The sequence below is a fragment of the Siniperca chuatsi genome, linkage group LG12 (assembly GCF_020085105.1).
Source record: "Siniperca chuatsi isolate FFG_IHB_CAS linkage group LG12, ASM2008510v1, whole genome shotgun sequence".
Lineage (NCBI taxonomy): Eukaryota > Metazoa > Chordata > Actinopteri > Centrarchiformes > Sinipercidae > Siniperca > Siniperca chuatsi.
Genome location: NC_058053.1, coordinates 25,091,502 through 25,105,173, shown reverse-complemented (window position 1 = coordinate 25,105,173; position 13,672 = coordinate 25,091,502). Strand labels below are relative to the sequence as shown.

The window sequence follows — 13,672 nt, the reverse complement described above, 5'->3', positions numbered from 1 at the left end:
ATCTTTCCTTAAACATTGAACTATTCACAGCACAGATTTGACAGTGGAGAGTTGCTCCGTGTTCAATGATCACCAGACCAGAGTCAGCTGAGTCCTCAGACTCCTTGCCTAGCATGGCTGTTTTACAGGCTAAGTGGTGCAGTGATTTTAAGTTCCATTGATTAATATATTTAGAATAATAATGGATCAAGTGGCTATGTGTTCTGTGAAAGGGGCTGCACGGAGCATCTTTCAGCTCATTGTTTTTTGTTTTCCGGTCGGCATATTCAGCTCTCATCAACCTCGTTTCCAGCAGCAGGCAACTGTTTTGTAGTGATATTATGAACTCTTGTAGTGAAACCTGAACCACTTATGACACACAGCCCTGTTTTCCGTTAGCTTGCTATTTACAGAGGGATTTAAAAAAAATATTTTCCCCTATTGTTACATTAATTGTCCCATTGTGAAGATTAAACATGTTTACATATCCAGACTGTCACGAGCAGATGGCCCAGACTAGAAGGTCTCGACTCAGTTGAACATGGTCTGATCAGTTCAGATTCAAACCATATTGGTATCAGCGAAATAGTTATAATGTTTCCCCCTATTTAAGAAGAAGCTTCTTAGCCTTTTATGAATCTGGCTCTTGATCTCTCCAGAAATAATTTCCGGTTCTCATTGACTCTCCGGTCAGTGTGCAGTACTTTGAGTCTTTTCTGTGAAAAGCTTTCCTCCGCAGCCACAACAGTACAAATTCCATTTCCTGCACCAGCTCGGTTTGGCTGGTAATCACTCACTTTCCCTTAGTTTGATCTTTGCCGTTTACTTTTGGTATTTATTCCACTCAAGAACAACACAGCATCTGTTTCTGATAGAGGCGGGCGGACAGAGCTCTAACACCAAATGTTAGAAAGAGAGAAAGAGACAGATGGAGATGGAAAAGAAAAAAAGGGGGATAATATCGAGAGAAAAAAAACAGGCTTTTAATGTTTTTTGTTGAAACATCAGCTGAGGAACAGCAACAAGCTGGATGGTTGGGTTAAAAGCACAGTCACTAAAGAACTAGGTTAAGGTTAGGGAAAGAGTTTTGTTAAATACTGAAAAAGTCCACAGATCCTGTCTTGTGCTTTAAATCATTGTTGACTTTTTCAGTTGTAACTAGACCACAATCCTTCCATAACCATAACCATGTGGTTGCGTAAACACAACCATTAAAAAGAAAATTAGCTTTTTCAACAAGGCTTTCAAGATTTCTACGTAAGCTGCTGAAAAGCACTTGATTGAACTGTGTCTGAGCATTGGATTCACATTGAGACCGAAATTGATGAAACATCAGGGTTTTTAATTTGAAAATTTTGTTCTAAAATTAGAGCAGGTCAAGCAATAGTTTGACATTTGGGGAAAAACACTTTCTTGGCAAGAGTTAGATGAGAAGATTGATACCAGTCTCATGTCTGTACACTAAATATGAAGCCACCGCCAGCAGCTTAAGCTTAGCTTAGCATGCTGGAAACAGGAGAAACTGCTTTTGTACGGATTATACAAATAAGATACGTGTTTATTAGCGAACTTTAAGGCACTAGTATACTACAACAGAAGTGCTTGACAGATGGTCGAACAGTGGCTGAAACCTCGTCCCCCGACACCTTTCCGAAGTCGGAACTGGGGGGGCTGTGGCTAATAACTTTCTGAAACCTACAATCCGACAGTCAGATGCCCACTTCACTGCAGGGTTTGAACTTCTCTCTCAAGCTCTCCTTTCTCAACAGGTGCTGTCACTTTTCGGGTGTGCAACCGAGTGCAGCACCATGAATACCTTCCGGGAGAGACTGTGAAGTGTGCGCCATTATCTCCTCCTCCTCTCCTGCTCCTCTCTGCCCTGCTCTGACCCAGCAATGATTCAGTTTATAGTTATTGATGGAAATGTCTCCATTTGCTTTAGTAAATGCTTGCTGTCTGGCTACTCTTACTAACAAACAGGAAGGTGTGTCATAGAATAACAAGAAAAACTGGGCAGTTATGAGCAGTGATTGGCAATGTGCCGTTTATATCCCTTAAAAAAAGGAAACCTGATGGACACCTTGAAAAACACACATATGACTCACACCAGCATTCAGTAACCAGTCATCAGCCTGCAGTGTTAGGGGACTCATCAGAGCTTCACCACATGTGGCTGCCATACAGTATGTAGGGACAAACAGAGTGGCAGAGGACAGATGGGCCAAAAGAAACCCAGAGATCCAAGAAACTGAGCTGTGTCCACAGCATCTGCTGTTTAAGCAAGAAAGTGCTGCAAAGTAAAGAACTGGACACACTTTTGCAAAACTCACATGTAAAAGAGAACCAAAGGCTTACCTGCTGTTGAAATTCTATCTCCATTAAGGTTTTGAAGCCACTGATTGACACATTTACTTATTCATAAAAATTTAAAATGTGACTACACATTTACAGATTATTTTAAACACTCTCACAAATCTGAGTTCACATACACAGACTGAGACACAGGATCACAACTCTACACATTTTCAAAGAATTTAAATATAGCATAAAATAAAATACTTGACTTGGCTAACTCAGACTACCTCATATTAGCTTAAGCTGAATATTAGAATGCATTTTTGCACAGAACGAGGTCTGTGGTTTTTGTCCCCTATTTCCTACAGCATGGTAGCTTTAGAAACACTTCATGGCCAGTATGGGGAGGGGGAACAATTACAGTGACCAATAACTCTCAATGTACCCATGGCCATGTGAGTAATGAATTAAGACAGATTTGGGAAAATCTGAACCTATCTTTTAAACTGCTGAAAAAAAGATCCTACAAACAGCTGTGTGCAACAAGCAGAACATCTTTCTGCAAAATCCCAGATTCAGTTGGAACATGTGGACAACATCATTGATAAGAATCAGATATTAAACTAACTCATTACAGAGTCTGCTCTCATCGCATTAAAAGTATTTGGTAGTAGATAAAAAAATGTATAGCAAAGTTAAAGAATCTACAGACATGAAAAGGGGAACTTTCAACCACATCTCGGAAGAGAAACAACCTTGAGATGAAGTTGCAAGCTCAGAATAATGCTAGTGAGTGGACCTTGAGTTTTTTTGTCAAACAACATGAAAGGCATTTGAGATTTTTCAAGAGCGCCGTGTGTGCACGCCCACAAACTAAAGCTGTGAAAATGACATATGCACATCTGTTTATGATACGAGGTGGTGTGAGCAGATGGAAATATAGGCACAATTGCATACCAAGAAAAAATAAATAAATAAAACATCACTCCACCCTTCTTTGTGCAGGTAAACGTTAGCCCAGGAAAATACCAAACATGTGCAAGTGCAAAAAGTAGACTTCTGCTTGACAAAGTAGGATATAAGTTCTTGCCGAGAGTTAGACGAGATGATCGATACCACTTTCATGTCTGTGTGCTAAATATGAAGCTACTGCCAGCAGGCGATTAGCTTAGCTTAGCAAAAAGACTGGAAACAAGGAGAAACAGCTTGCCTGGCTCTATCCAGAGTTTAAAAAAATGTGTCTACCTTCTTCTCATCCCGAAATGTCGAACTATTCCTTTAAAGTTTTTGCATCTAGTGAAATTGCACTCAACACATCTCATCATGGTGACTCATTTTTACCATGTGCGCATAATTAATACTGAAGATGAGATTGAATGACTTGTTAAGGTGGAAGTTGTTTTACTGGGCAAAGCAGGACAATGAGTCCTCTGATAGGGACACACAAAAGTACTTTTTTAATGTGTCCCTATCAGTGGACTTACAACATGAAGAGCGTGGCGGATTTTAATGGCATTACAATAGGCAACATGTGAAACAGATGGTGTGTAAAAACTGCTGGCATCAAACCCAAAGCACAAATTCTCCTCGTCCTTCTCGCTCATTCTGTAACAAAGGTGAGACTTTATGACCACTATGTGTTTTTTATTGATTCATCTCTCACCTCTTTTCAAATGTGATTGAGCTGCTTAAGGGGATTACCACCCAGTTTAATAGTTTATTTCATTATGTCAGTTCTTCATTTTCACCTGCAATGTTCTTCTCCATAACAAATAAATCATAGCTCATGTCAGCAGATCAGTATGTCAGAGCATGACAAAACGTAATTTTTAGTTTTGTAAATTACATAGTACAATTTAACTGTTCTTATTCGCATAAAAAAAAACACACAGTGAGAGCCAGTGGATGAACACAGACTTTGTGCATCTCACTGGGGCCTCCAGAAAGGGCCGGCCCCGATGCTGCCCAACACAACAACAGAATGAATCCTTCAGCAGAGGAAGCTGAGGAGTTTTACCACTTCCTGTTCCTCCTCCTCCTGGAGAGGCTCAAAAACCCTAGATTGATAAACAGTCTGAATCTAGTTAAAGAGACGACCACATGTGTATGTGTGTGTTGATTAAACGGTCCTCCTGCTGTGTGATTATAAATGAGCATCCTCATAATCATCACCAGCCGTTTCATCTGAACAAGCATGTCCGTCATAAAACGTGCGCATGTGTGTGTGAGAGTGTGTGTCGTAAAGTGCTTGTGCTGTTTGCTTTTTATTGAGACTTTTGGCAAATCATAAACAGAGTTACTTCAACTACAACTGCAATAAATGGGCTCTTTACACACACACACACACACATCCGACATCTGGACTCGTTGCTGTATTATTTAGGAACCTTTTACTATGATTTATTCACAGTGTGGTGTGACCGGAGCTCACACACTCAGGCAGCTGTGTGTGTGTGTGTGTGTGTGTGTGTGTGTGTGTGTGTGTGTGTGTGTGTGTGTGTGTGTGAGAGAGAGAGAGCTGGGGAAAGTGGAAGTCAAGGTGCATGAGGCAAAGAGTGAGAGATATAAAAAAAAAAACAGAAATGAAGAAAGATGAAAAGAGAAACAGACACATGAAGCAGAGAGATGGAAAGTCAGACAAAACACATCACAAAGGATTGCGACACTGACTGCTGGCTGCAGTTTAAAGGAATACTTTGACATTTTGGGAAATATGCTTATTTGTTTTTTGTTAGATGAGAAGATCGATACCAGTCTCATGTTTGTGCAGTAAATATGAAGCTACAGCCAAGAGTCGTTAGCGTAGCTTACCACAAAGACTGGAAACGGGGGGAAACGTTATATTCAAAAATCCACCTACCAGCACCTCTAAAGCTCAGTAATCTGTACAACAAATGAAGTTTGTTGATATCAATCTTCTAACTAACTCTCAAAAATAAAACAATTTCTTTAAGCCGTGTAGATCCCACATACTTAATAGGTGGACTCTGGTCTGGATCCCAGATATGTTAATTAACAACGTTTCCTCATTATGTTAATAGTACGGTCAGTATTATGTTTCCTGCTACATGTATTTGTTGTTGCAAATTAGTTGCATATAAATGTAATTTATTTGCCTGTGACATAGACCTCTGAACTGCTCTACTTATCCTGCCGCCACAATAAAACTGACCAGGAAAGTGGCTAAGAACTGAAAACATTGATAAAACGTTTCAGTGCCTTTTTTTGTCACGTCATAAAGCAGCTGAGAACTATTTTGAAATCTTCCTGTCATCAGCTGCCAAACACTGTAAGTACTGCATTTGCAAGTAGTTTTAAAAAAACTAAACAAAAAACAGTGCATAACTATGCTGTTCACCTGCTGATTCTTCGCTCTCGGATGTCAATGCACATGTTGTGCACATGTTCAAATGTTCACAAATGTTTCTTGGAAGGATGCAAATAAATCTAAAAACTTGGGGAAATTGTTGGCAGTAATGAAAAAATACGCAATTTGTAGTTGGTCCTCATGAAGCTGCATATGATTTGCGACGAACTGAAGTGAATGTGTGTGTAAGTGTGTGTGTATGTGTGTGTGCCTTTTCGTGCGTATACGTGTGTTTACCTTGGAGATGTCCTGACCATCGATGCGGATGCTGCCACTCTGAGGGTCGTAGAATCTGAACAACAGACGTAGGATGGAGCTTTTCCCTGATCCAGATGGACCAACCTGCACACACACACACACACACACACACACACACACACACACACACACACACACACACATTATTGGGAAGTCTGTCACAATGCTATGCTATGAATTTAAAGGTTGATTCAAACAAATAAAAATAACATATTTTCTCACTTACTCCAGCGGTGGAATGTAACTAAGTACATTTACTCAAGTTCTGAACTGAAGTGCAATTTTGAGGTACTTGTACTTTACTTGAACATTTCCATTTTATGCTACTTTATACTTCTACTCCACTACGTTTTGGCCACTATTGTACTTTTGACTCCACTACATTTATTTGACAGCATGCAAAGTTACGTTTGCAGATTCAGATTATTAATACAAAATACAAACCAACTAATAAATTTTGATGTATTATTATAGATTAAGCTATACCCGGCAATATATAAATTAGCTGATATTAGCCCCACCTTTACCAGCTGCAACATTAAAGTGATACACATTACACATTTATGCATCAATAATCATAGTATCAAGTATATTTTGATGCTAATACTTTTGTATTTTTACTTAAGTAAAATTTTGAATGCAGGACTTTTACTTGTAACAGAGTGTTTCTACGCTGTGGTATTGCTATTTTTTCTTAAGTAAAATATCTGAGTGCTTCTTCCACCACAACTAGAGACCACTAGAGGTACAATAAGTGAGAAAATATGTCATTTTAAAATTTGGTTATAGTGACCCATTAAATATGACTTGATAGACAATAGGAACGTAAATGTAATAAACAGAGGACAACCTACCAAAGCAACTGTCTGTCCCGCCTCCACCGTAAAGGTCACATCCCTGAGAATCTCAGTGCTTCACACACAAACACACACACACAAATAACAGCAACAGTCAGAATTAACTTCACTTAATCCCTATTCATGTCACCGCTTCTTTAATTCTGGCAGTAACTCCTGAAAGTGTGTGGATTTGAGAAAAATCAAACAAACCATGAACATTTAGAAAATGAATGTTACAGTAGTTCAATTCATTGAGGTTCAGTGTAAAATGGCTGCTGTGTGTGTTTATTCTTATACGATTCACCAACATGGATCTTCTCTGTGTTTACACACAAAATGCTGTAAATATAACATAAATGCCAATGCACACAGGAGGCCAAGACATTCAAGCAATAAAAGTCAATATGTTCTGAGTGTTAGTCATCCTGGTAACCAGCTGCGATACTTCGGAATACAGATGAAGCTTGTCCTTCAAAATAAAAGCCCCAGAATACTAATTAGAATTTCAAATGATATAATTGTGACTGAACATGTAGCCTAAATAATTTAACATGCATCCAAGTGACTGAACATGCTTGGATCATATTTTCTTCATATTGTTCATAAAAACATTGTTTAAAGGTGCATTGTGTCTAGCTAGAAGTCTATGCTTCTTTACACATTCTCATTTCATTATTTTTAAAACCATGTCCTCCAGCCTGAAGCACTAAACAGGCCGTTTGTGACTGCCTTCTAAAATGCACATCATTATCTGCCACTTCTGTAGTTAGGGTTTGGTTAGGTTTACGCAACAAAAACTATTTGGTTAAGGTTAGGGAAATGGTCATGGTTAAAGAAACCAACATTGACTGTTGGTATGGCACAGGATGCAAACAGCAGTCTCCAGCATCACAGTCAGGTGGTTTTTGTATGCTATACCATCCACACTGACCTCCTCCATCTAAGTGATTGACTTAACAACCATCGGGTGAGGATCAGATCAAAAATCAGATCAAATTATAGAAAGGTGGATTTAAACTGTAAACAGATTTGTTGTTGGCTACACACCCAGGCACGTAGCTGAAACAGACTCTGTCAAACTCCACCTGACCTGCTGTGAGCTGCAAGTCCGGTGCATCCTCAGCATCCAGAATCTGTGAGAAGGGGGAGGAGGAGGAAGAGGAGGAGGAAGAGAGAGGAGGAAACCAGGAGAGGAGAGACAAGGATTACACAGGGGACAGATAAGAGGAGGAAGATGACATTTAGTTTTTAATTTCTTGCTTATAATATATAGATACCAGAAAAATATCCAATCGATCTCAAATCAACATCCACCTACTGGCTTGTTCCGGTGCTTTCCAAAGTATCACATGATCTTCACCAGCAGATGAAATTTGCTCAGATGTTAAAACTTCAATTATTCTTTTAACTTTTGGAACCTCTCATCCATGTTTGCGTTAAAGTTGCCCCTGACAGTTCAATCTTGACCTTGGAAACAGCAAAAGAGATCAAAACGACAGCTGAGTATCTGCTGATGAAGACCATGTGATATGGTCGAAAGCTCCGGAACAAGCAAGTGGGTGGACCCTGAGTTGAGAGTTGTTGGGTTTTTCTTTTGTCAACTGCTGTTTTAAACTCATGTATATAATAAGGTTATTATATTTTTCCGCTGAATTGAGAAGGAGAGGACAAGAAGAAGAGGAGGTGGGAAGGAAAAGAGAGAGAGAAGGAGAGAGTGAGGGATGAAGAGGAGAAGAAAAAAGGAGACAAGAAGGAACAGTAAGAAAATAAGAGAGGAGCTTTCTACTTCTACTTTTTTCCCTTTCTCACTTGCTCCCTTCTCTCTTCTTTCACACCATCCTTCCTTGTCACCTTCTCCTCCCATCTTCCTCTTCATCCCTTCATCTATGCACTGATATTGTGATGTAATCATTAACATTTTCAAAATATTACCAGGAAAGTTTGATTGCAATTTGCCGATTAATCACCATCTGCAATCCCTCTCTCCTTTCTGACCTCCTCCTCACCCTCCTCCTCCCTGACTCCCCTCGCCTGCAGCTTCCCAAGCCAAAGAAAAGGGCTGCTGTGTTTTTAAGGTGCTCTAATGCTTTTGTCTACATTCATGTGGCTGTTTACCATATCAAGGGCCTGTGAATGTAGGGAGCCTTTAGTGAGGCAGCCGAAGGACGCCTTTTCCCACCGAAACACACACAAAAAGACAGACATACACGCAGACTCTGTGTTTTAGTATGTGTATGCGCACAAACACACACAAAGTCACACAAAGTCACACACAAACACTTGTTGACCTCCTTATCCGCTGACCTCTGACTGTGTGAGTTTCTCTGTTTCCAAGAAGGACTGAAGCAGAGTGACACTGATCAGAAACAAACACTTAAAAACATTTTAGTTATCTGTATTATCTGCAATTATTATATTTAATTTATATTTTATTATACACACACCTCTCTATATATTTCATTTCTGATTACATTAATCTGCACTTGTTCTTGCTTCTTTACTTATTTCTTACTTTCTGCTTAAGAAGAGAGTAAATTAGATTGCATTATATCTAAACTAATCTAACACCCAGTTTTACTGCATTTGCAATAGCAGTTTATTAAAAGATTAGCCAAACAATAATGTGATAATTGCCCAGTAATATGACAAATTGATTTAAATTTAACTGATAAATATAATAAATGTCTTAAAAAATGTTTTCTGATTAAACTCAGCTGCTACTATCAGTTTGTGTCTTTTCAACCAACTTCTGCGTGTTCTGCTGAAGCGTCCTTGACACTGAATCCAGGTCCTGACCTCTGTCCTGACACGGCGTCTCGCTCCCCTTTGTTGTATTTGTTGAGAAGGTGGAGAAAATATTTTGTTTGATAAACCTGCCTGGGATTAAATTAGCAACCTTCCCAACTAATCTGGGCTGGTTGCTTTTCCCAGCTAATCAGCATCCACATAGTAATTATTTCATACAAAGTTTCTTAACAAGGTTAAGCACTCAGTTCATTACCACCAATAGTGGGCTGTGTTTGAACAGACTTTACAAAACAAACTACACACCTGATACGTTTTCCAGATGATTATTCTGTTTAGTGACTGACCTCTTTCTGCTCTGTCAACAGTGCCAGCATGTTTTCCATGTCAACAAATGCACTCTGAATCAGCCTGCAGAGACACGTGACGCACAATCAGTATTATTAGATTGGGACAGATCAATCACAGATTTGAAAACAATCCAATCGGCAGCATTTAAAATACAGCATTGTTACTGTAAAAACACCCCTCCACCCTGGTCTCCCGTCATAGTTTTGAAAATTACGTAATGGCGTTGTATCAAATATTATTATAAGACTGACAGACAGACAGACCTACAGATACTGATGAATCATAGATCTTTGTCTCACCTGTAGTAGGTACCAAACCAGTTCAGAGGTGTGTACAGCTGGATGATGTAGGTTCCAAACAGAACGTAGTCTCCAACCTGACAGAAAAGTACACACATACATACTGAAACAATAAGCTACCAATAGAGTACAGAGAACATTACTGATCTTATAATGTTTGCATTGTTTATGTTATTGGATATTTTGATATACTTGACTTAAATAGCTCTGACTTTTAAAAATGTAATTTTGGGCAAGACTAAAGGAGTCAGTAGATGTTTGTATGCTGTTAGTGTTTGTATAATTTTTCGTGGACCCTGGGAAGATTAGCAACTGCTGTTGCGGAAGCTTATGGGGATCCGGAAAAGAATAAAAAATAAATTTAACAATCGAAGGTTACTGTAAGTCAGACGTATCAATTAGCCGCCCTTTAGCATGGATTCACAATTTTCTGGCTGCTTGGGGGCAGCCAAACAAGCTGAAAACACAAAACTGACATATTATCATCTTATAAAATCTACATCTTGTAAAGTGTTACCCAAATATGTATTTTGTATTCACTATTTGCAATCACTTTATAGATATCTGTTTTCACTTTGACATTAAAGGGTCTTTTTCTGTTGATCAGAGTCAAAAAAGCCACATTAAATATACTTTGAGTCAATGTTGTAGTCACAAAGGTTGTGTACTGGTCCAAGTCAGTGAAGTAATGCCATATTACCAAGGTCCTGTCAAATGTTCTGACACGGCTGAGACTCATGTCCAAGTCATCTTGGCTAATACCAAGTCTCTAAAACCATGTCTGAGTCACTAAAGTCCTGGCAGAGTCACTGAAGTCAGATCTGAGGGTCTGAGTCACAGAGGTCCAAATCATTAAGGTCCTGTCCTTGCCTTTCTGCCAACATAATGTCTGATTTACAGAGAAGTTGCATATCCAGATCACTGTCAAGTCCAAGTCATTGTGGTCGAGCAAATCACAGAGTCACAGAGGTCATGTTGAAGTGACCAAGGCTATACACAAGCCATTCGGGGCCAAGTCATCACAGTCAAGTCAGAGTCACAGACGTCACGTCTAAGTCACTGTGGTTATATCTGAGTCACTAAGGTCGTATTCCAGTGAAACCCATGTAAGTGAAGTTCATACAAGGTGCCTGCCTGTATGTCAGCTGATATATAACCTTTATTTTACCTTCTGTGAGATCTCAATGCTGATCTCATACTGATGCTTTTAACCAACAAGTGAATCAGGTGCAAATTTGGGGAAACACGGGGGCCAACATCTGAGTGCACATCTAAGTCTTATTTTTTCTCCTCCCTCCATATGTGGAGGTGACCAGTGGTGGAAGAAGTTATATCTTATATCTTTTACTTAAGTAAAAGTAGCAATACCGCTCTGTAAAAATACTCTGTTAAAAGTCTTGCATTCAAGATTTCCCTTAAGTAAAAGTACAAAAGTATTAACAGCAAAATGTACTTAAAGTATTAAAGTAAAATTACTTGTTTCAGAGAGTTATATTATTATATACTGTATATCATATTTTTGGAATATTATTAGTGATGCTTTAACACATAAGCAGCATTTTAATGTTATAGCTGGTGGAGGTGGAGCACATTTTTACTATTTTATATACTATTGGAAAGTTTAATCTGTAGCACAGTATCGTATTTTGTAAATTGATCATTTGTTTTGTTTGCAAAATCTTAAACTGTAAAGTAACTAGTAACTCCAGCTGTCAGGTAAATGTAGTGGAGTCAATAGTACAATATTTGCCTTACAAAACGTAGTGGATAAAGTATAAAGAAGCATTAAATCCTCAAAATTGTACTTACAATACTTGAGTAAATGCACTTAGTTACTTTCCACCACTGGAGGTGACCGTTGGTAACTTGTATGTAGACTAATGATTTTGATGTTGGGTTCTACTGTGTTTTTACTCTTCAATGATACCTGGAATTGTCCCTCAGAGACCAGGTAGGCGCAGAGCAGAGATCCAGCCAGCAGCCCTGATCCTATGATGATGTTCTGGGTTTGATTCAGCAGAGCCAGGGATGCTGAGCTCTGCCACTCACAGTGCTACACAAACACAAGCAGCACACGTTTCACTGACAATAAGAAATACAGACAAATGACTTAAGATCTGAAGATTGATTTGAATTTTTTGAACTGAAGCATTCTTTGTTTAGCAGTGTACTTTATATGTACTTGTGACAAACAGTTATGAGTTGTTGCTATTAACTGTTCACTTGGCAGCAACACAAGCTTACTTGATATTTCAGAATGGCTTCCTCAAAGCAGTGGACTTCATAATCCTCAGCGCTGTAATATTTTACCTGTGAAAATAAATCAACCCAGAGAGAAAAGACTGAAAAATCCTGAAAAATCTTTTAAACATCCTGAACTGACCTGCAACTGAAATATCCACAAACATTTTAGAGTATTTTAGACACATCCCAAAACATCCTGGACGTCCCTGACGGCCAAATGTACAACATCACAGCTGGGTGTTTTCACAAGTACAACAGACCACAGCTGGACACACCTGGATGTGACGTTGGGTGTGGTCAGACGTTCAACAGACTCATGCCTTTAATAAATAGAGGAAATAAACAGGAAATGTGTGGTGTTATCTACCGTCTCAAAGTTGAGCAGTGAGTCTACGGCTCTGGACTTGGCATTGTTGTCTTGATTGTTCATCTCTCTCCTGTATTTCGTCCTCCACTCTGTGATCAGGATGGTACAGGCTGCAGACAGAGTACAGGCTGGTTCATATCAGTTTCAGAATCAGAATCAGAAATACTTTATTGATCCCCGTAGGGAAACTCTTTGTTACAGTAGCTTGCCTTTACGTCAGTGCACACAGGAGAAGTACTAGAAAATGATATGATACATCATAAACACTATAAAACAGGTCAGAAAATAAATTAAGTATCAGTTTGGGCTGCATTTGACAAGACTGTTATGTAAACAAGAGGTAGAATCTAAAATATTTTTTAGAATTTACATATATGGAGTGCTTATATATTTGGTGTTTATTTGGTGACCGTGTGGGCCCCCCCTCAGACAAAAATCGAGACAACTGTGGCCCAAAAAGTGTAATGCCAGGTTCAGACTACACAGTATTTTGGGTTCTTAAGATTGTCTTGACTTGGTCGAGAGACACGATAGACTACATGTTAGTCCCCGACCAATCATAGCTTGCCATCTTTCATGACCTGTGTGATGTCATCGGGAAGGAGGTGCTAGGGGCCGACTTCCGGAAACAATAATGTAAACAAACAATGGCGCCCGAAGTGGTGTGATACAGGCGTTTTCAGAAAAGCCTAAAAAAAAATCAGAAAAAACAACTGTGACCTTTCCTGTGTTTCACATTTCCGCCTCTCAGCACCAACAACATCCTTCCTCTTCCGCTTCGTTTACAGGAGCACGTTCAATCTGAAAATCTGCACTGTTTTACTGTGGTTTTCGGATTGAACGACATGTTTCCTCGAAACTGTGTGCAACGGGCTTTGAGGTATGTTTTCTCTCGTTTGGTGGGTGTGTCAGAAGTGTTACCCAATCA

At 39.2% G+C, this 13,672-nt stretch overlaps 1 protein-coding gene across 1 annotated transcript in view; it reads right to left on the bottom strand.

Moving 5' to 3' along the window:
• abcb6b (ATP-binding cassette, sub-family B (MDR/TAP), member 6b) overlaps positions 1-13,672 on the bottom strand; it is a 34,435-nt gene that overhangs the window by 12,548 nt on the left and 8,215 nt on the right. The window contains exons 7-14 of the mRNA XM_044216049.1: positions 12,745-12,854; positions 12,378-12,443; positions 12,061-12,186; positions 10,134-10,210; positions 9,831-9,894; positions 7,786-7,871; positions 6,754-6,811; positions 5,879-5,983 (exon numbers count right to left, since the gene is read on the bottom strand). Coding sequence (XP_044071984.1) covers positions 5,879-5,983; positions 6,754-6,811; positions 7,786-7,871; positions 9,831-9,894; positions 10,134-10,210; positions 12,061-12,186; positions 12,378-12,443; positions 12,745-12,854 — 692 coding nt within the window. The remainder of the gene's footprint in view (positions 1-5,878; positions 5,984-6,753; positions 6,812-7,785; positions 7,872-9,830; positions 9,895-10,133; positions 10,211-12,060; positions 12,187-12,377; positions 12,444-12,744; positions 12,855-13,672) is intronic.